Source organism: Leopardus geoffroyi, chromosome A1, assembly GCF_018350155.1.
Source record: "Leopardus geoffroyi isolate Oge1 chromosome A1, O.geoffroyi_Oge1_pat1.0, whole genome shotgun sequence".
Taxonomy (NCBI): Eukaryota; Metazoa; Chordata; class Mammalia; order Carnivora; family Felidae; genus Leopardus; species Leopardus geoffroyi.
Genome location: NC_059326.1, coordinates 25,370,166 through 25,389,952, shown reverse-complemented (window position 1 = coordinate 25,389,952; position 19,787 = coordinate 25,370,166). Strand labels below are relative to the sequence as shown.

General features: G+C 45.6%; 1 protein-coding gene across 1 annotated transcript in view; it reads right to left on the bottom strand.

Annotated features, from left to right (window-relative positions):
• The window catches only part of LOC123597673 (glutamate-rich protein 6B-like), a 33,509-nt gene extending 14,142 nt beyond the window's left edge, over positions 1 to 19,367 (bottom strand). Inside the window, exons 1-4 of the mRNA XM_045476836.1 lie at positions 18,537 to 19,367; positions 14,134 to 14,270; positions 11,706 to 11,767; positions 6,670 to 6,836 (exon numbers count right to left, since the gene is read on the bottom strand). Of these exons, the coding sequence (XP_045332792.1) occupies positions 6,670 to 6,836; positions 11,706 to 11,767; positions 14,134 to 14,270; positions 18,537 to 18,662 (492 nt within the window). The 5' untranslated portion in view covers positions 18,663 to 19,367. The remainder of the gene's footprint in view (positions 1 to 6,669; positions 6,837 to 11,705; positions 11,768 to 14,133; positions 14,271 to 18,536) is intronic.
• Between the last annotated feature and the right edge of the window lie 420 nt (positions 19,368 to 19,787).

The window sequence follows — 19,787 nt, the reverse complement described above, 5'->3', positions numbered from 1 at the left end:
CTTCCAATCATGAGCATGGAATGTTTTCCCACTTCTTTGTGTCCTCTTCACGTTCTTTAATAAGTGTTCTATTGGTTTAGGTATCTTATGGTTTTTGGTGTAATTCTAAATGGGATCAATTCTTTGATTTATCTGCTGCTTCATTATTGGTGTACAGAAATGCAACAGATTTCTTTACATTGATTTTATGTCTTATGACTTTGCTGAATTTGTGTATATTTGCAATTTTTTTGGTGGAGTCTTTTGGGTTTTCTATATAGAGTATCATGTCATCTGCAGATAGTGAAAGCTTGACTTCTTCCTTGCCCATATGGATGCCTTTTACTTATTTTTGTTGTCTGATTGCTGAGGCTAAGGCTTCCAGGACAATGTTAAATAGTAATGGTGACAGCGGACATCCCTGTCTTGTTCCTGACCATAGAGGAAAAGCTCTGTTTTTCCTCATTGAGGATGATATTAACTGCAGGTCCTTTCTATATGACCTTTATGCTGATGTTGAGGTATGTTCCATCTATACCTACTTTTTATCAAGAATGGATGCTATAATCTGTCAAATGCTTTTTCTGCATTTATTGAAAGGACCGTATGATTCTTATCCTTTCTTTTATTAATGGGGTGCATCACATTGGTTGATTTGCAAATACTGAACCACCCTGCAGCCCAGGAATAAATCCCACTTGATTGTGGTGAATAATTCTTTTAAGGTACCTTTTAAGGTACTGTTGAATTCGATTTGTTAGTATGTTGTGGAGAATTTTTGCATCCCTTTCATCAGGGATATTGGTCTGCAATTCCTTCTAGTGGGCCCTGTGTATGGCTTTGGAATCAAGGTAATGCTGGCTCCATAGAAGGAGTTTGGAAGTTTTCCTTCCATTTCTATTTTTTGGAACAATTTGAGAGGAATAGGTAATAACTCTTCTTTAAATATCTGGTAGAATTCCCCTGGGAAGCCATTTGGCCCTGGACTTTGGTTTGTTGGAAATTTTTGATTATTGATTCAATTTCTTTGCTGGTTATGGGTCTGCTCAAGTTTTCTATTTCTTCCTGTTTCATTTTTGGTGGTTAGTATGTTAATAGAAATTTGTCCATTTCTTCCAGATTGCCCAGTTTGTTGGCATATAATTTTTCATATATTCTCTTATTGTTTGTACTTTTGTGGTGTTGATTTCCTCTTTCACTTGTGATTTTACCTATTTGGGTCCTTTCTCTTTTCTTTTTGAGAAGTCTGGTTTATCAATTTTATTAATTCTTTCAGAGAACCAGCTCTTAGTTTCATTGATCAGTTCTACTGTTTTTTGTTTGTTTGTTTGTTTCTATATTGTTTATTTCTGCTCTATTCTTTATTATTTTCCTTCTTCCGCTGCTTTAGGCTTTATTTACTCTTCCTTTTCTAGATCATTTAGATGTAAGGTTAGATGGTGTATTTGAGACTTCTCTTGCTTCTTGATGTAGGCCTGTATTGCAATATACTTTCCTCTTAGGACTGCCTTTGCTGCATCCCAAAGGTTTTGGATGTTGGTTTTCATTTTCATTTGCTTACATGTACTTTTTAAATTTCTTCTTTAATTTACTGGTTAACTTATTCCTTCTTTAGTAGTAGGATGTTCTTTAACCTTCATGTGTTTGTGGTCTTCCTAAATTTTTTCTTGTGGTTGACTTCAAGTTTCATAGTGTTGTGGTCTAAAAATATGCCTGGTATGATTGCAGTCTTTTTGTACATGTTGAGGGCTGATCTGTGACCCGGCAAATGATCTATTCTGGAGAAAGTTCCATGTGCACTTGAGAAGAATGTGTATTCTTCTGCTTCAGGATGAAATGTTCTGAATATATCTGTTAAGTCTATCCACTCCGGTGTGTCATTCAAAGCCATTGTTTTCTTGTTAATTTTCTGCTTAGATGATCTGTCCGTTGTTGTAACTGGGGTGTTAAGGGTCCCTTACTGTTAATATATTATTATCAATGAGTTTCTTTATGTTTGTTATTAATTGATTTATATATTTGGGTGCTCCTAAATTGGCTGTATAAGTATTTACAATTGTTAGATCTTCTTGATGGATAGGCCCCCTAATTATGATATAATACCCGTCTTCATGTCTTATTACAGTCTTTATTTAAAAATTTTTTTTAACGTTTATTTATTTTTGAGACAGAGAGAGAGAGAGAGAGCATGAACAGGGGAGGGTCAGAGAAAGAGGGAGACACAGAATCTGAAACAGGCTCCAGGCTCTGAGCTGTCAGCACAGAACCCAATGCGGGGCTTGAACCCACCGACTGCGAGATCATGACCTGAGCTGAAGTCGGACGCTTAGCCGACTGAGCCACCCAGGCGCCCCACAGTCTTTATTTTAAAATCTAGTTTGTCTGATATAAATATGGCTACTCTGGCTTTCTTTTGACGTCCATTAGCATGATAGATGGTTCATCCACTCATTTTCAATCTGCAGGTGTCTTTAGGTCTAAAATGAGTCTCTTATAGGCAGCATATAGATTAAAAAAAAAAAATCCATTCTGATACCCTATGTCTTTTGATTGGAGCATTTAGTACATTTACATTCAGAGTGATTATTGAAAGATATGAGTTTAGTGCCATTGTGTTACCTGTAAAGTTGGTATTTCTGGTGATGTTCTCTGTTCCTGTGTAGTCTTTGTTGCTTTGGTCTTTTTCCCCCCACTTAGAGAGTCCCCTTTAATATTTCTTGCAGGGCTGGTTTAGTGGTCACAAACTCCTTTAGTTTTTGTTTGTCTGGGAAACTCTCTCTCTCTCCAGCTTTGCTGGATAATGTATTCTTGGCTACATATTTTTCCCATTCAGCTTGTTGCCATTCCCTTCTGGCCTGCCAAGTTTCTGTGGACAGATCTGCTGTGAATCTGATCTGTCTTCACTTTTAGGCTAAGAATTTTTCTCTTGCTGCTTTCAGGATTCTTTCCCTGTCTGTGTAATTTGTGAATTTGACTATGATATGTCTAGGTGATAGCTGGTTTTTGTTGAATTTTTTTTTTAATGTTTATTTATTTTTGAGAGAGACAGAGACAGAATGTGAGTGGGTTAGGGGCAGAGAGAGAGGGAGGCACAGAATCCAAAGCAGGCTCCAGGTTCCGTGCTGTCAGCACAGAGCCTGATGCGGGGCTCGAACTCACGAACTGTGAAATCATGACCTGAGCCGAAGTCAGTCGCTCAACCGACTGAGCCACACAGGCGCCCCTAGTTTTTGTTGAATTTAATGGGAGTTCTCTGTGTTTCTTGGATTTTGATGTCTGTGTTCTTCCCAGATTACAGAAGTTTTCAGCTATAATTTACTCATATAAACCCAGATTACAGAAGTTTCCAGCTGTAATTTGCTCATATAAACCTTCTGCCTCCTTTTCTCTTTCTTCATCTTCTGAGACTCCTATGATACGAATGTTATTACATTTTAAGAAGTTGCCAAGTTCTCTAAGTCTACCTTCATGATCCAATACCTTTCTTTCCCTCTTCTTTTCAGCTTCATTATATTCTGTAATTTTATCTTCTGTTTCACTGATTAATTCCTCTGCTTTGTTGATCCTCACTGTTATGGCATCTATTCAGGTTTGTACCTTGGGTATAGCATTTTTAATTTTGGCCTGACTAGATAGATTTTAGTTCTTTTACCTCTGCAGTAAGGGATTCTCTAGTGTCTTCTTTTCTTTTTTTTTTTTTTAATTTTTTTTTTTGAACGTTTATTTATTTTTGGGACAGAGAGAGACAGAGCATGAACGGGGGAGGGGCAGAGAGAGAGGGAGACACAGAATCGGAAACAGGCTCCAGGCTCTGAGCCATCAGCCCAGAGCCCGACGCGGGGCTCGAACTCACGGACCGCGAGATCGTGACCTGGCTGAAGTCGGACGCTTAACCGACTGCGCCACCCAGGCGCCCCTCTCTAGTGTCTTCTATGCTTCTTTTTTTTTTCAAGCCCAGCTAGTATCCTTATAATTGTTGTTTTAAATTCTAATTCAAACATCTTACTTATATCTGTATCGATTAAACCCCTGGCTGGTTTCTACTTCCTGTTCTTTCTTCTGGGGTGAATTCCTCCGTCTTGTCATTTTGTCCAGAAAAAAAAAAAAAAAAAATCTAGATCCTAGCTGTGTTTTGGTCTGCTTGTTAAAAGAAGCTAGATCCAAAATATATATATAATAAAAAATTAAATAATTAAACATTGAAAAATTAAAAAATAAAAATAAAAAGGAAGCTAGATCCTATTTCCCCTAGAGCTGAAGTTTTGCGGCACTCTATGATCAGTAGACTTGGTGCAGGTGAGTGGTTTGTGCTGGTCTTCTGGGGGAGGAGCCTGTTGCACTGATTCTCTGGTGGCCTTGCCCTAGTGAAGATGCACCTGCAAGGCGCAGGGGGTGGGGCTTTGTGTAGTGGCTCTGGGCTCCTTTTGGCAATACTGTTTAGCTCACTGCGGTTAGTCACTGCAGGTGGGCAAGGAATGAGATTTTTTTTTTTAATTTTAATTTTTTAATTTTATTTTTTTCTTCTCTTGTGGTTTTGTTTTATTTTTTTTAAATATGGAACTTATTGTCAAATTGGTTTCCATACAACACCCAGTGCTCATCCCAAAAGGTGCCCTCCTCAATACCCGTCACCCACCCTCCTCTCTCTCCCACTCCCCATCAACCCTCAGTTTGTTCTCAGTTTTTAAGAGTCTCGTATACTTTGGCTCTCTTCCACTCTAATCTCTTTTTTTTTTTTCTTCCCCTCCCCCATGGGTTTCTGTTAAGTTTCTCAGGATCCACCTAAGAGTGAAAACATATGGTATCTGTCTTTCTCTGTATGGCTTATCTCACTTAGCATAACACTCCAGTTCCATCCATGTTGCTACAAAAGGCCATATTTCATTCTTTCTCATTGCCATGTAGTACTCCATTGTGTATATAAACCACAACTTCTCTATCCATTCATCAGTTGATGGACATTTAGGCTCTTCCCATCATTTGGCTATTGTTGAGAGTGCTGCTATAAACATTGGGGTACAAGTGCCCCTTTGCATCAGCACTCCTGTATGCCTTGGGTAAATTCCTAGCAGTGCTATTGCTGGGTCATAGGGCAGATCTATCTTTAATTTTTTGAGGAACCTCCACACTGTTTTCCGGAGTGGCTGCACCAGTTTGCATCGCCCCCCTCTCATCTCTGGATCAGGGAGCTTGTGCTTGCCACCCCTCAGGAAGCCCTCACAGATAAGCAAACAATCACCCCTTCTGTGTCCCTGGCTTCTGTCAGATCCCCACCTGCACTCTGTGTGTGTTTGAGCTGTCCACCTGTCAGGTGGCACAGCTTTCCTGGGTTTTCTCTCAGGCATGGCTGTGTTTCAGAACTAACTTTCGGATACCCCCGTGGTGTGGCCCAGTACTGATCCTCTGGGGGAGAGTCTCAGGGCCCTGTGGCCGGGACTGGCTTGTCCCAGAAAGTGGTTGCGTGACTGTGCGGTGGCTCGGAGTTTATGGTAAATCGCAGCAGAAAGCTGGCGCCAAGGTCGCTGCCCTCGGCGGGCATCTTTGTTCCCGTGCTGGTGAATGCGGCAGCTCAGTGGTGCCCACCGGGTCTTTTGCCCGCGGAAAGGCCAGATCCCCCCTACCAAACGCACTCCCGGCTCGGGAACCACTTCTCCCAGGGCAGCCCAGGGGATCCTCGGACTGAGCTGCCCACTATTGCTGCAGCACCACCAGGGGCCACCCTGGCGATCCCGCTGACCCCTGAAACTTCAGACTCAGAGCCTGTAATCTGCTGTGTATAAAAGCTGGCAGCCTTGGGGCGCCTGGGTGGCTCAGTCGGTTAAGCATCCGACTCCGGATCCGGTCATGATCTCGCGGTCCGTGAGTTCAAGCCCCGCATCGGGCTTTGTGCTGACAGCTCAGAGCCTGGAGCCTGTTTCCGATTCTGTGTCTCCCTCTCTCTCTCTGACCCTCCCCTGTTCATGCTCTGTCTTTCTCTGTCTCAAAAATAAATAAACGTTAAAAAAAAAAAAAAAAAAAAAGCTGGCGGTATTTAAACCCTCTCCTTTTTCCCAGCCAACAGTTTCGGGGAAGAGTTTTCCCCGTGAAATCCCCCGTGCATGTTTTCACTCTTCTCTCTCTCTCTCTCTCTTTCTTTGCTCACCTCCGCAGCACCTGCGGCTCTTTTCTCCCCCAAATCAACTCTTTGTGGTTCCTACCTTCCACAAGGTGGCTGTTTTTTGTTTTTTGTTTTTTTCTGCCTGTAGACATGCAGCTTTGTTTGCTCGGTCCTCAGATCGATTTCTTGGGAGTTCAGAAAGATCTGATGTTTCTCTAGCTGTGTTTGAGGTAGGAGGCAAGCGTAGGGTGACCCTACCCATCTACCCTCTTAACCGGCCATTCTCCGGGATTGATTTTTGTGTACATTTTAAATTTTTTAGGGGATGGACCTTTATATTATACACTTCCATTTTCCTCCTCCCAATCTTACCCAAATGCCTAAGACGGGGCCCGAAGGGAGAAGAGTCTCAGTGAACCCTAGTAAAAGCCCCGGTTAATCTGCCCATGACCCCCACACTCAGGTGTGCCTCTGTATTTGTATTCACACTGTATATTAGTTCTGACAGCTCCCTGATGTTATGTGTGTGTCTCATCCCCCCCCCCCAAAAAACCCTGCACAAAGTAACAACACCAATGCACTGCCATACTTACCTCAGTCTTGCTGTGTACCCATCCCGTATCTACTTCCAATTTCTTCTTACGATAAACCACAGGGCGAGTTTTTTTGGCTTCTGTCACAGGCTCCTCACCTTGTGGTGGCTGTTTCCATAAGTGAAATGTGAAAGTCGACGTCTCCGCACTTTTGGTCGCGAGGAAGTCTGGTAGAAAAGAGAAAAGAAGCCTGGATCTGTCTTTCTCAGACAGGTTGGGGGTTTGAGACATCGGCCATATTCCCCCAAGTGGCGAAGGCTGCCAGACGGTGGAAAGGGCAGGTCTTTGGAGAGAAATGTAAGGGTTGAAGTTGCAGCTTTCTCGGTTTTGGCATCCGTCCACTCAAAATGCATTTATCGAGGGCCTACAGTGTGCCGGTCCGAGGCTAGATGCCAGATGCCGTGGTGAGGACCACCCAGTCCAGACTTGGGGGGGGGGGGAGTGTGAAGGTGACATACCAGCCACACGCTGCTAACAAGCATGGCTGCTAATTCTGGTAATTTACAAAATAGGCAAAAGTGGGGAGCCATTTACAAAAAAAAGGAAACGCTTCAAACCCCGTTATGTCAACTTAAAACATAAATGTGTGTTAGCATGCCACGTTACTCTTTTTTAAAGTTTATTTCTTTATTTTGAGAGAGAAAGAGAGAGTGCGGGCACATCGGCGTAGGGGAGGGGCAGCAAGACAGGGAGAGGGAGGATCTCAAGCAGGCTTGGGATGTGGAGCTGGATCTCAGGAAACGTGACATCGTGACCTGAGACAAAAATCGAGAGCTGGACACTTACCCGACTGAGTCACCCAGGTGTCCCCGTATGCCATGACAAAATGCAGGGCAAGACCTCTCCTTTGTGGGTGCTTCTGATGCTGGACTCTGTGATCTTTTTTGCTCAAAGCACATTAATAATTTATTATCTATAATTCTCAGTTTTGGTAGTTTGTAAGCAGTCTGCAGAATCACAGACTTAAAAAATTCTGTATATTCCCCAATCTTTAATGGATGTTCTGTCCACATATAAATTTAAAGTAGTGTTTTATTTTTTAATGTTTTATTTATTTTTAAGAGAGAGAGAGAGAGAAAGAGTGAGCAGGGGAGGAGCAGGGAGAGAGGGAGATGGAATCCTCCCTGAAGCAGACTCCAGACTCTGAACCATCAGCACAGAGCCCTACGCGGGGCTCGAACTCACAAACCGTGAGATCGTGATCCGAGCCGAAGTTGAACGCTCGACCAACTGAGCCACTTAGGTGTCCCTAAAGTAGTGTTTTTTCTTTTTAAAAAATTTTTTTAACATTTATTTATTTTTGAGACAGAGACAGAGCATGAACGGGGGAGGGTCAGAGAGAGAATCTGAAACAGAATCTGAAACAGGCTCCAGGTTCATTTATCAGCACAGAGCCTGACGCAGGGCTTGAATTCACGAAGCACGAGATCATGACCTGAGCTGAAGTCGGACGCTCACCGACTGAGCCACCCAGGTGCCCCTAAAGTAGTTTTTTAAAAAGCTATTTTCTTGGGGTGCCTGGGTGGCTCAGTTGGTTAAGCCTTCGACTTCGACCCAGATCATGATCTCATGGTTCATGAGTTCGAGCCCCACGTCTGGCTCTGTGCTGACAGCTCAGAGCCTGGAGCCTGTTTCGGATTCTGTGTCTCCCTCTCTCTCTGCCCCTCCCCCACTTGTGCTCTGTCTCTGTCTCTCTCTCTCAAAACTAAATAAAATGCAAAAAAAAAAAAAAAAATTAAAAAGCTATTTTCTTATTGAGTCTTTTGAAAGTATTCAACTTCGTTTTCACAGCAACAAGTTTCTTTTTATCATCATTTCTGTCAATTTCTATATGAGTTGAATTTTGGAACTAGATTAGTAGGGCAGCTGACTCTCGGCAGATGTCAGACAAGCCGTGGGAGCAGCAGGAGAATCTGGGACAGTGGCACGTCTGAGAAACTAAGGAGGCCACTGGCTAGAACTCGGAGAGGAGGCTTTTCCGCAGGAAAATGAGGAGACAGAGGTGGGAGGGCAGGGTCATTTGGAAACCTGTGTGAGAAGTTTGGAAGGGGGCCTCAGTCTCCCTGTGAGAAGCACCTTCCTTCTCCAGTGCCTGCTTACAAATGATAATGATTTGTCAGAGGGAAAAAGCTGAAGTGAGCCCAGCCACTGTTTGTGAGTGTCTCTTAGAAATTAATAGAAAACATTTCTAAAATGGTAATGACAAAAGAGGACATATATATGCTCATTTTTTCCCCTATCGGAATGCTAAAATCGTGGACGCTTTGTTTTGTGCTATACATCCGGCTGTGCCATCATTAGGGGGAGGCTTTAGGCTGCCTTTCTGAGCCTCTGTTCCTTTAAAATGGAATAATGATGCCTACAGAGACCTATTGAGTTACAGTAAAACCTTGGTTTGTGAGCATAATTCATTTCCAGAAACATGCTTACAATCCAAAGCACTCGTGTATCAAAGGGAATTTCAAGAACCATTGGTTCAGTTGTGATCATGTGACATTCGGTACCACTCGTATCGCAAGACATTGTTCATTTATCAAGTTAAAATTTATCAGAAATGTTTGCTCGTCTTGCAGAACAAGTTACTCGCAATCCAAGGTTTTATTGTACTGTGAAATCATGTCTACACTGTGCCTGCCACCTAGTAGAGGGTCAATACATCTGTGGCCTTCACTCGGGGAGCTTTGAATTTTGATGGCTCATGATTCAGTATCTTCCCACCTCTTTTCCCAGACTAGATGGTTCTGAACAGGAAAGGCCACTTATTTTGAGAGGCCCCATGCAAAATGAAAATGCAGAGGTCCTTGTTCTGATATTATTAAGAAGTTCAAGACGGTGAGAACAGGGCATTGAATCAAGCGCAGCACCTTTCAAAGTATTGGGTTCCGTGTGACTGATCAGAGGTCCCACATTCATGAAGCCAGCCTGGGCTTGGGAATCAGCGTGTGCAGACAGGGAGGTGTGTGTGTAGAATACAGAATGGTCTGCATCCTGGAAGTAAACGAGTTTGTATCTTGGAAGAGGCTGGGAGATTTCTTTGGGACTGGCTACAACCAGAACATGGAGGGGATGCCTTTTATCTATTAGAAGTGTTGCTTTTTTGTACAAAAAGTTCAAGGTGTTGCTTTTTTTTTGTATAAAGAATTCAAAGTGTTGCTTTTTTGTATACAAAGTTCAATCCTTCTAGACTTCAATTGCCCAGAGGAGCAGGGAGTCCGCAGGGGGTAGTCGTGAGGCACTATGGGCGTTCAACAATATTAAAATCTTATTCTCCAGTTGGAAGTCCTATCCTGGATGTGTGGCAGTGGAGTATCCAGAGAGGCCTTAATCTCCCAAAAGGAGCAAAAAGAAGAAAAAAAGAAAAAAAATCATACATGCCCACATCCATTAAAAACAACAACAAAAACACTTATTGAGTGCTTACTGTGTGCCTTACTGAAGCGGCAAGTAAGAAAAGACACAGGCATCTACAGCCCAGAGGGAGCAGAAGTATGAGCAGTAGACAAGTATAGTATCATAAGTGGAATAGATGATGTTTGTTGTGTTTTTGGCTGCTGAGCTTCTGAACCCCGCTCCTTGTTTTGGGGGCACCCCATTGTGTGAGTCTTGGTGGGAGGCAGGGCCTTCCCACTATGGAAGCCGAAGGTAGCAATTCCTTCTTGTCTCCTAGCTCCAGTGAGTGCGCGAGACCTAGGCTTAGAAGGCCCCCTCTTTTTCTTCCCCAGAAACACTAGCCTTTCGTTGGGGATGAGTCCCAGGTTTGGCCTGAGAGGTCTCGGGCAGCATGCGGCTTGTGCCCACACAACGACTGGGTGATCTCAGGTAAGTCCCTTAGCCTCCCTGAGCCTTAGCTTCTTTCTCCTGCTTCACGTGGTTATGAAGGCTCATTCGAATCAGACTACGTGAAAATAACCCAGTCCACAGAAGTTATTCCCTAAGAGTTCGATCAGGGGCATAAATTGGTATTGGGAGCCTGGAACATGGTCTTGGGAGGGAATCTGAGGATGTGTCCTGGCTCAGGGAGAAAAAGTACCAGGACTGGTTAGCTATGGGTATTGTTAGCCATGGGTATTGTTGACATTTCTGTGTTAGTTGGATCTAGTAATCTTAAAGATGTCCATGTGGTGGCTTTGAGTCTCTGAATGAAATAGTCTCCTGGCTTAGGCTCTTGGCCCAAGTTTTCCATTATTAGATTTTTTTTTAAAGAATTTGTTTGAGGGGCGCCTGGATGGCGTAGTCGGTTAAGCATCCGACTTCAGCCAGGTCACGATCTCGTGGTCCGTGAGTTTGAGCCCCGCGTCAGGCTCTGGGCTGAGGGCTCAGAGCCTGGAGCCTGCTTCCGATTCTGTGTCTCCCTCTCTCTCTGCCCCTCCCCCGTTCATGCTGTGTCTCTCTCTGTCCCAAAAATAAATAAACGTTGAAAGAATTTGTTTGAGAGAAAGAGAGCAGGGGAAGGGCAGAGAGAGAGAGAGAGAGAGAGAGAGAGAGAGAGAGAGAGAATCTTAAGCAGGATCCATGCTCAACGTGAAACCTGAAGTGGGTCTCAATCTCATGATCCCGAGATCATGACTTGAACCAGAATCAACAGTCAGATGCCTAACCAACTGAGCCACCCAGATGCCCCTCCGTGATTAAACTTAAAAACACTGGCAACCACCATGATGGGGAAATCTTAACAGCTGGACCTCAGATGCCTTCAGTATCTGGTAGAGGTATCTGATAATGAGCTAAGTAGCCCCTCAAAGCTAGTTTAGATCCCTTCTTATGGGGCTCTATGGACTTCTCTTCCTACCACAGCACTTAACCATTCCATACATGAGTCCCCTGCTTTCTTATCTATCTTTACCCACAGTCCCCCAAAAAGGATAAGGGGGTCCCAGACTGTGTCCATCTTGCTCGGTATTTTATCCCTGGAAGCGAGGACCTTCCTAGTCTAGTAGGTGCTGTGGTTAGGCAGTGAGCATTTCTGCCTCCTTTAGGGTTCGTGGCAGAAGGTAAGAGACAATCACAGGATGGAAAAATGGGAGAGTAGTCCTTACTTTCACGTTTCTTCATAATCCAGAGGATTGTTTGCTTGTATTTTCCAAAATTTTTCTTCAACCTAAAGAGAATGTGAATTATCTCGAATGCATGTTTACGTGTCATGCTACACAGTGTAGACAGTGCTAGAACCTGCCGAGTGTTTCTATTGTTGAAGAATTGGGCTCATGCCTCTGCTTTCGGGGGCTGTTTTTCTTCCACTCAGTACTCAGGAACAAAGGGACAGTACAATGGTGTTGACCCAGTGCTTCCCTCCTGGAGTTTAGGCTGACACCCAAATCCTTCTAAACGAATTCAACAAGGGGCATCTTGGGAGCTAGGACAGGACTGGGGGGTCCAAATGTGAAACCAGCTCTAGGAGTTAAGCTCGTGCAGCTTGATTTTTCTCTATGGCTGGTGCATATCCCAGTGAAGATTACGTTTGGAAATAGCTGGGAAAAACAGCACCATCTGTGAGCTGGACAGAGTCACTTGAAACCCCTTTGCGTTTAGTGGGAAAACTTCAAATACTCTCATTCAAAATGACTCATCATGAAAGCCACACTGAGGGCTGGTTCTTCAAAATAATCAAGCCCTTACCCCCTCTCCTGTCAACATACAAAGCAAGTCGTCTTGGGATTTCACTGGCTTGGGCTGTTTCTGTTCCAAATAAGGGTGGTCTCCCGGGGCAGCTGCGTTTCTTGGTTCTCAGATCAGAGCCCCTTTGAAAGGGAATGTGCTGAAAGGAGTGAGCTTCCCAGGCTTAATTGGATCTGAGAAGAAGGCCTTTGACCTGACCGATTTTAAGTGCTCAGTTCAGATTCCTCGAGGAGAGGGGAATAATTTAACCTCAAGTAACCCCAGGAAGCAAATACCTTTGGCTGGAAAGGGCTGTGCTATTTTGGCGGGCAGAGAGCAGGTTTACTGTTTGTACTTTAGAAGCAGTGGCGGGACTTGAGAATGAGCTCTTCATGGCCCATTTGCATGGAATGTTATTTGTTGTATCTGGAAGCACTTTGAATGGAATCGAAGCAGTTACCTAGCCTGCCATCATCTGTGAAAGGATAAGGACCAAACCGGGGGTGGGGTGAAGCCTGACCTGCGGGGGGGGGGGGGGGGGTGAAGCCTGACTTGCAGGTCGAGAGCAGGATGCCAAACGTACGCAAGGGTTAAATTCCAGTGAGGGGATCCAGCCACAGGCACCCAAGGCCCTTTTGAAAAGCTTCCTCCCTTGGCTCTTTGCCCACCTTTGCCTATTCTTGCCAGCCGGCTCCTCAACGGCAGAGACTCTGAGATCCCCGCTGTTCTTTAGATTGACTATATATTCTATAGATTGATCTACACATAGTAGATCAGCACGTAGTAGGTGCTCAGGAAATATTTGTTGAGTGCAATCAGATTGGAATGAACCTTGGTTATAGGCCCAAGTGGGATGGAATAGGCGGGGGAAATGTCACATATGGGGCCCGGTAACTCACAGCAAAGTTACTTTGCATTTGTTTTTGTAGCTGTGTAAGGATCTGAAAGCTTGGATATTCTTTGTGTTGCGCTCTGTGTGTTTTGCTTTCTCCTTTCCTAGAGAAGCCTCAGGGGTGTCTGGCCCCAGGACTCTACTGAGCCCAAAGCAGAAGTTGCTGGCAGTCAACCTCTCTTCTTGGTTTTGGAGAAAGCTTCAAGTCATCAAGGAGGTTATGCAGGGCACCCTGTACCCCCACAGCTTGTTCCTTGGTGTCACTGCCAGCGTCTGCAAAAGACTTGCAGGAGGCTGGAACGTGCACCTTGCTTGCTACGATTTCTGATAGTTGGATAAATGAAAATCTAGGTTTCTCCACAGCACATTCCGGACGTACAAATGGGAGTTTGGGGACATCTTGTGACCTGGGGCCGTGACAACTAGAAAGATTTGGTGCCAGCAACGGTCTGCAGTAGCCTTATCATTCCCCACTCCAAATGGGGATTCTGGCCATCGCTCCTGGTCAGTGCAGCTCGTGGCTTTTCCCACTCCAGGGAGCATGGAAAAGCATTAGCTAACCTATGATGAAGCTAGGGAATTTCTTGGCAGATGCCCAAGATCTTGACCCCACCCCGTTGCCCCTTCTATTAAAAGAAAGGCCAGGGCTCTGACCCTTGCTCCCCGGACTTCTGTATAAGTTCACGGTGCCTCCAAGACTTTTCCTGCCCTGGGTCTCCAGCCTCTGTCACTGCCAGCCTTTGATCCTATCCTGTACCTCCCGTGCTCGTAGATTTCCTTGCTCTTGGTGGCAACCACATCATTCTGCCTACCTGCCCCTGACCTTCTCTTGCTTCTGTGCTCGCTCTTTGGCTCAGGGGACCTGCCTGGCCCTGGCCTTGGTCTTTTCTCTGGTGGCCCAGTTTATGCTTTCCGGGCTGCCACCGCTGGCCTACCTGAACCCGCTGACCAATAGCTTGATCTCTCCAGTCACTTACAGAATTCCCAGTTTCCTCCTGGTTTCACTCTCCAGAATCCCAGTCAGGGGGATGTCAATATCCTCTTCCACTTCTTGGCGAGCAGCCATTTCTTTGAGCACGGTCCTAAACACTACCTGATAGGAGCTGTTGAGAACCTACAAAAGGAACATAGAATGAAATACCCGGAAAAGGAGGATTAATGGCTTACTATAATTAAGCACTTTTCTGACTCCCCAAAGTGCCTGGTGAGATTTCAATATGCTAGTAGGAAAACACAAACCCTGGGAACAGTAGGGTGGCCAGTAAGATTTGTTTTAAAGACTATTTCCATTATTCTCATACTCCTCAATCCCCCATTTGCGCGCGCGCTCTCTCTCTCTCCATATATATATACACACGCATATATAAAATATATATAATATGTAATATTATTATTAATTTTTTAACAGAAGCATGGCAATAAGTCTTTTCAGAGCATAAAAGACTCCATTTCCCAAATGTGGAGATGGTTATAGAGCCTAAAAATGCTTCCATGATTTAAGGGCATACCAGGCTTTCTGAGTTGCAGGAAAGGCCAAGCTCCTAGTGGTTGCTTCACTGTGAAGGATGGCAGTCTTCAGGAAAGCAGGGTAGCACCTAACGCCTAACACGTTATAGTAGCGGCCAATTCTGCGTTTAGAGATTCTTCCAAAGTAGTGATGTTTCAAGCTGCCTTCTTGTTTTGTAAATCTGACCAATCTATCCCAAATCTGTGATTCTAATAACCGTGAAGCTTTCACGTCGCCCTGCTCACGACGTGAGGCTGAGGTTGAGGCCATTATGGCTGTTCAACATCCGATAACGTACTGTATGCCGTTAACGTATTAGCCTCCTCTGGTAAGCGGAAGACCGACACATCCAAAGTTGTGTGTGAGCTGGGACAAATTTAAGAATGTAGCTTGTGGTTGGCTGGGTTTTTCCAGGTTGGGGGGGGGGCAGGCTGGCGTGCCTCAGGTCCGGCTTGCCTGATTCCCAGACTCCGCAGCTCCTCTCCAACTGGGGGTGTTGAGTTAGCTAAGCAAGCAGGCTATTACACAGAGGTGGGTGGCTCTCGTGTCATGGGGCCTAGGTAAGCCAGCCAAAATCTAAGCCTATAAAATGCCTCAATGTTATGAATCGAAACCTAAGGGCCACCAGTCGCAAGTGGCCAAATGGGCTTTGAGCGACGGCCAATCAAAACTTTTGTTGCTCTGCTTCTGTCTCTTCTTTAAATTTTTTTTTTTCCAACGTTTTTATTTATTTTTGGGACAGAGAGAGAGAGACAGAGCATGAATGGGGGAGGGGCAGAGAGAGAAGGAGACACAGAATCGGAAACAGGCTCCAGGCTCTGAGCCCTCAGCCCAGGGCCTGACGCGGGGCTCGAACTCAACGGACCGCGAGATCGTGACCTGGCTGAAGTCGGACGCTTAACCGGCTGCGCCACTCAGGCGCCCCATGTCTCTTCTTTATAAAAGCCTCTCCCCAGCTCCCGCCAGCAGAGCACTTCCTAACCACTTCCGATTTGGTGGTACACAATTCGAATCGACATATGCTCAAGTAAACTCTTCAAATGTTTTGTAGGCCTCAGTTTATCTCTTAAAACCGGAGTCTGCTTCTGAGCAGGTAGAGGTTAAGGCCCGTGGCACCAATATGGCTGCCTCGAAATTCCTCATTGTTGACAGTTCTCCCCTTGGGATGGAGTGACTTCCTATTTGCCTGGGCCAGTGATCTCTCCCCATCGTCTTTGGATTCTGAGTTTTGTTCCCCAGAAACCACGGTGCCCGCTGTGGCCCACCCGACAAACAGACCCACGGGGTGGGCCTCGTTGAAGTTCTCGTCCCGTCCAGGCTGTGCCACCCTACTCGATTTAGCCAGCACACGTGACTTCTTAGAGGTCTGTCTCATTTGCTTCCCCTGCCTGGAGAGTAGAGCTAGCCTCCTCACCATGGCAGGTGTATCGAATACCCCAGTGTTGAGTTGTCCATGCCCAGAGACCTCTCCTGGGTGAATCTCTGGTTCCCGCGACCGAAAACATTTGCACAGCCAGGTTTGTGAGGCGTGGGGACGTCACAGAATTAAAACAAGCGTGGATCGTGAACTAAAAGCAGCAAAGGGAGCCGAGCTGTCAGAATAGCCAAAGTATGAGAGCCCCTATCCAAATAGAAGGACTTAGCGCCCTCTCTTTAGTTTGTACCCCAGTGGTTTCCGGGATTCCCCCAAAAGGGGCCTCAAAAGTCCACACTGACAAGTCTTTCAGCTACAGATACCATGTGGCGTTTGCGCCATTCTTTCTGTCCTGCTCTGGCCCGGCCTGTCCACCTCTGCCTCCAGTGACGTTGCTCGGCTGCCTTCCAACCCGTACGGCTGCCTATGGTGAGGAGGCCAGTGTCTGGGGCTGGGTGGGGGCGGGCGTGGTGTAGTGCACCTGTCACACGGAGCCTCCCCCATGTGCTGTGCACAACCTCGCGGGAGGTGCCTCCCCTGTGCCTCAGACTGCATCTCCATCCCGTACGGCACACCTCAGCGGACAGGGGTGCCGAAGGGCTCTGAGTAATTTAAGGTTCTAATGAAAACAATTCAGATTCCAACTCTTGCTGAAAAAAATCTTTCTACCTTTTCTATTGTAAATTCAGAAGAACATATCGGCTTAATTTTGAGTTCCAGGGACACAAAATTTCAGTCCTGTGATTGTTGTTAGTACCTACAGTCCTGAGAAGGTTTCTTCGCTGTAATGGAAAGGATGCATAATAATGTTTCCACCTGAATCGGCGTGTAAATCTTAGATGTAAGTAGACACAGGAAATTAGAGCCACCAGCTTGCACCAGCGGGTAAAATATTCATGCAGGAAAGAGGACACAGCATACTGTAGATGTAAGGCTTATTCAAACTATTGCGACTTCCCATCTCCTCTCTGGTTATGGGGTCCAGCTGGAGAAGGGACATCCGCGGACTCTGGGGGGCCGGTTCTGTGTCCCTCTGAGGGGTCGTGGTGGCAGGACGTGGGGGAGGCTAGCTGACGCGAGCTGCTGCGGTGTTAGCCTGCATGGCACAGGCTGTGTCTCAGTGTCTGTCCTGTGAGGCTGCCCCGTTCCTCGTCCTTTGGTCAGAGACAGCAGGCTTGCTTGTTGGGGTTTCTGAGTTGCTGTCTTTCAGCACTTAATCACCAGGGATATACGAAGCAAAAAGAGAACTCAGGAAACTCCCCACCATGTCATCCCTTGGGGCATGAGGTTACTAGCCAGTCTGATCGCTCTCCACCCTTCAATTTTTTTTTAATGTTTATTTTATTTTTGAGAGAGAGAGAGAGAGAGAGAGAGAGAGAGAGTGAGGAGGAGAGGGGCAGAGAGAGAGGGAGACACAGAATCTGAAGCAGGCTCCAGGCTCTGAGCTGTCAGCACAGAGCTCGACGCGGGGCCTGAACCCATGAATTGCAAGATTATGACCTGAGCTGAGGTCGGATGCTCAACTGACTGAACCGCCAGGTGCCCCTGTCCACCCTTTTCTTTTCTCCACCCTTGAGAGGCTTCTTTTCTTTTCTTTTTTTAATAATTTGTTTATTTTTTATTTATTATTTTTTTTTTAAATTTTTTTTTTCAACGTTTATTTATTTTTGGGACAGAGAGAGACAGAGCATGAACGGGGGAGGGGCAGAGAGAGAGGGAGACACAGAATCGGAAACAGGCTCCAGGCTCTGAGCCATCAGCCCAGAGCCCGACGCGGGGCTCGAACTCCCGGACCGCGAGATCGTGACCTGGCTGAAGTCGGACGCTTAACCGACTGCGCCACCCAGGCGCCCCAATAATTTGTTTATTTTTTAATTTACATCCAAGTTAGGATATAGTGCATCAATGATTTCAGGAGTAGACTCCTTAATGCCCCTCACCCATTTAGCCCATCCCCCCTCCCACCACCCCTCCAGCAACCCCCTGTTTGTTCTCTACACTTAAGAGTCCTTCAGAGGCTTCTTCTATTTGTTTTTTATATAACGTCTAGGGTTTTAAGCTGTAGTAAGTGGGAAAAGTACATCTACTCCATCATTCTAGAATTTAACGTCATTTTTATTGAGGTTTCGACAATGACTGATTTGCCTTGATATCTAGATAAAATTGAATGTTTTATTTTGGGCTTTGCCACCTTTAAAAGGGTTCTGGAATGTGATTATATTATCAGTAGGGCTCTGAAAGTAGGGCCATGGAGGGTTACCTTTGGTTTTCTTCTTACCCACTTTGATTTAATGTGTGGCATTTAAATTTTCATCTGTTTTAAGAAAAGCTCCTTTGGGCTATGCTAACAATGGAACGAAGCAATGAATCCCAGCACCAAGAGGCAGTTCCCCGCTGGCCTGGGGCCACACTGCTCCAACATCTGGAGGAAGGTGGGCTTGAGTTTTTATCTGACTTACCTTGTTATCGTAGCTCTCAGTTTCCACTGAGTTCATGGGTTCATTTAATAAATCGTCCCAAAAGCTCTCTTTAGAAACAAACTCCATGGCTTTGGATTTTGGAGGGCACAGCAGAAGCGAAGGCATTTGGAAAAACAGCCACAACAACGAGCAAACAAAACCAAAACCAAAAGGAAACAGAGTTACGGCATTTTGCCCTTTTAAATAAAAATGCAAGCATCATCAATAAGGCTTTAGGTAAACTCATCAAATTTCCTAAAGTTCAGCTGGGAGATGTTAATAAAATAGGAATAAAAGGGTCAGTTTCAGTGGCTGACTTTAGAAAGTATGTGTTACTAGCGGCTGGTGAAGGTTCACCTGACACAGTGACATTTGAGTGAGTCCTGATTGAAGTAAGGCAGTGAACAAGCAGGCAGATAGCTGGGAAAGAACATTCCTGGCAGGGGGCTAGCAGGTGCAAAGGCCCTGAGGTGACAGTATGTGGGAGTGTGGCTGACATAACTGACAAACTGTAAGAGGCACAGTATACCTGGAAAGGGGTGAATATGGAAGGTAGCGGGAGTGGAAATGGGGGAGCGGGGAAAGGGTTACAAGGCCAGCCCACAGAGGACCTTATAGGCTATGGGAAGAATTTTAGATTTTATTCTGGGAGAGATCCATTCTGAGTGTGATTTCCTCTTGGAAATCCCGAGGAATATTCCTAACTCCTGCCAGTGTTGTAAAAAAATTGCCGATTTCCAGACGTACGTACGGCTCCTAATTGCGAATTAAAGCATAAGAGATATATTCTCGAGCCTGTGAGCGCATAAAAAGCAGAGAGCAAATGCCTTTGTTCTCAAGGTCAGGTACAGCCTGGGCCAGGAGAGGGGCTTAGAGCCTCCAGGGTCGACGGGGTGCAAATTGAATCAAGGAATTGATAATTACATCTTGGGCCCCATCTCCTGCTCCCGGGAAGGTGTGGCTCTTGAGGGGGGCGCTCAGGGACGGGCTCTCAGACGGTAATTGAGCCCCCAGGGAAATTACTGGGGCCTGTTTTCTCCGCTTCAGGATGACAGCAGCTCCTTGAAGCCGGCCCACCCAGAGAGCCCTGAAAATCCACCAGGTTGGTGCAGGGCTGACTTATTGTGTCCGATTTTGTGTCTTTGTGACACCTTTGGGGATGGAGAAGATTCTCCGTGATCTCTGCACGCGTTTACCTTGCACTTCTTACCAGTTTTGGTTCAGTAATAAAAACGCTGTTGGGATAGAGAG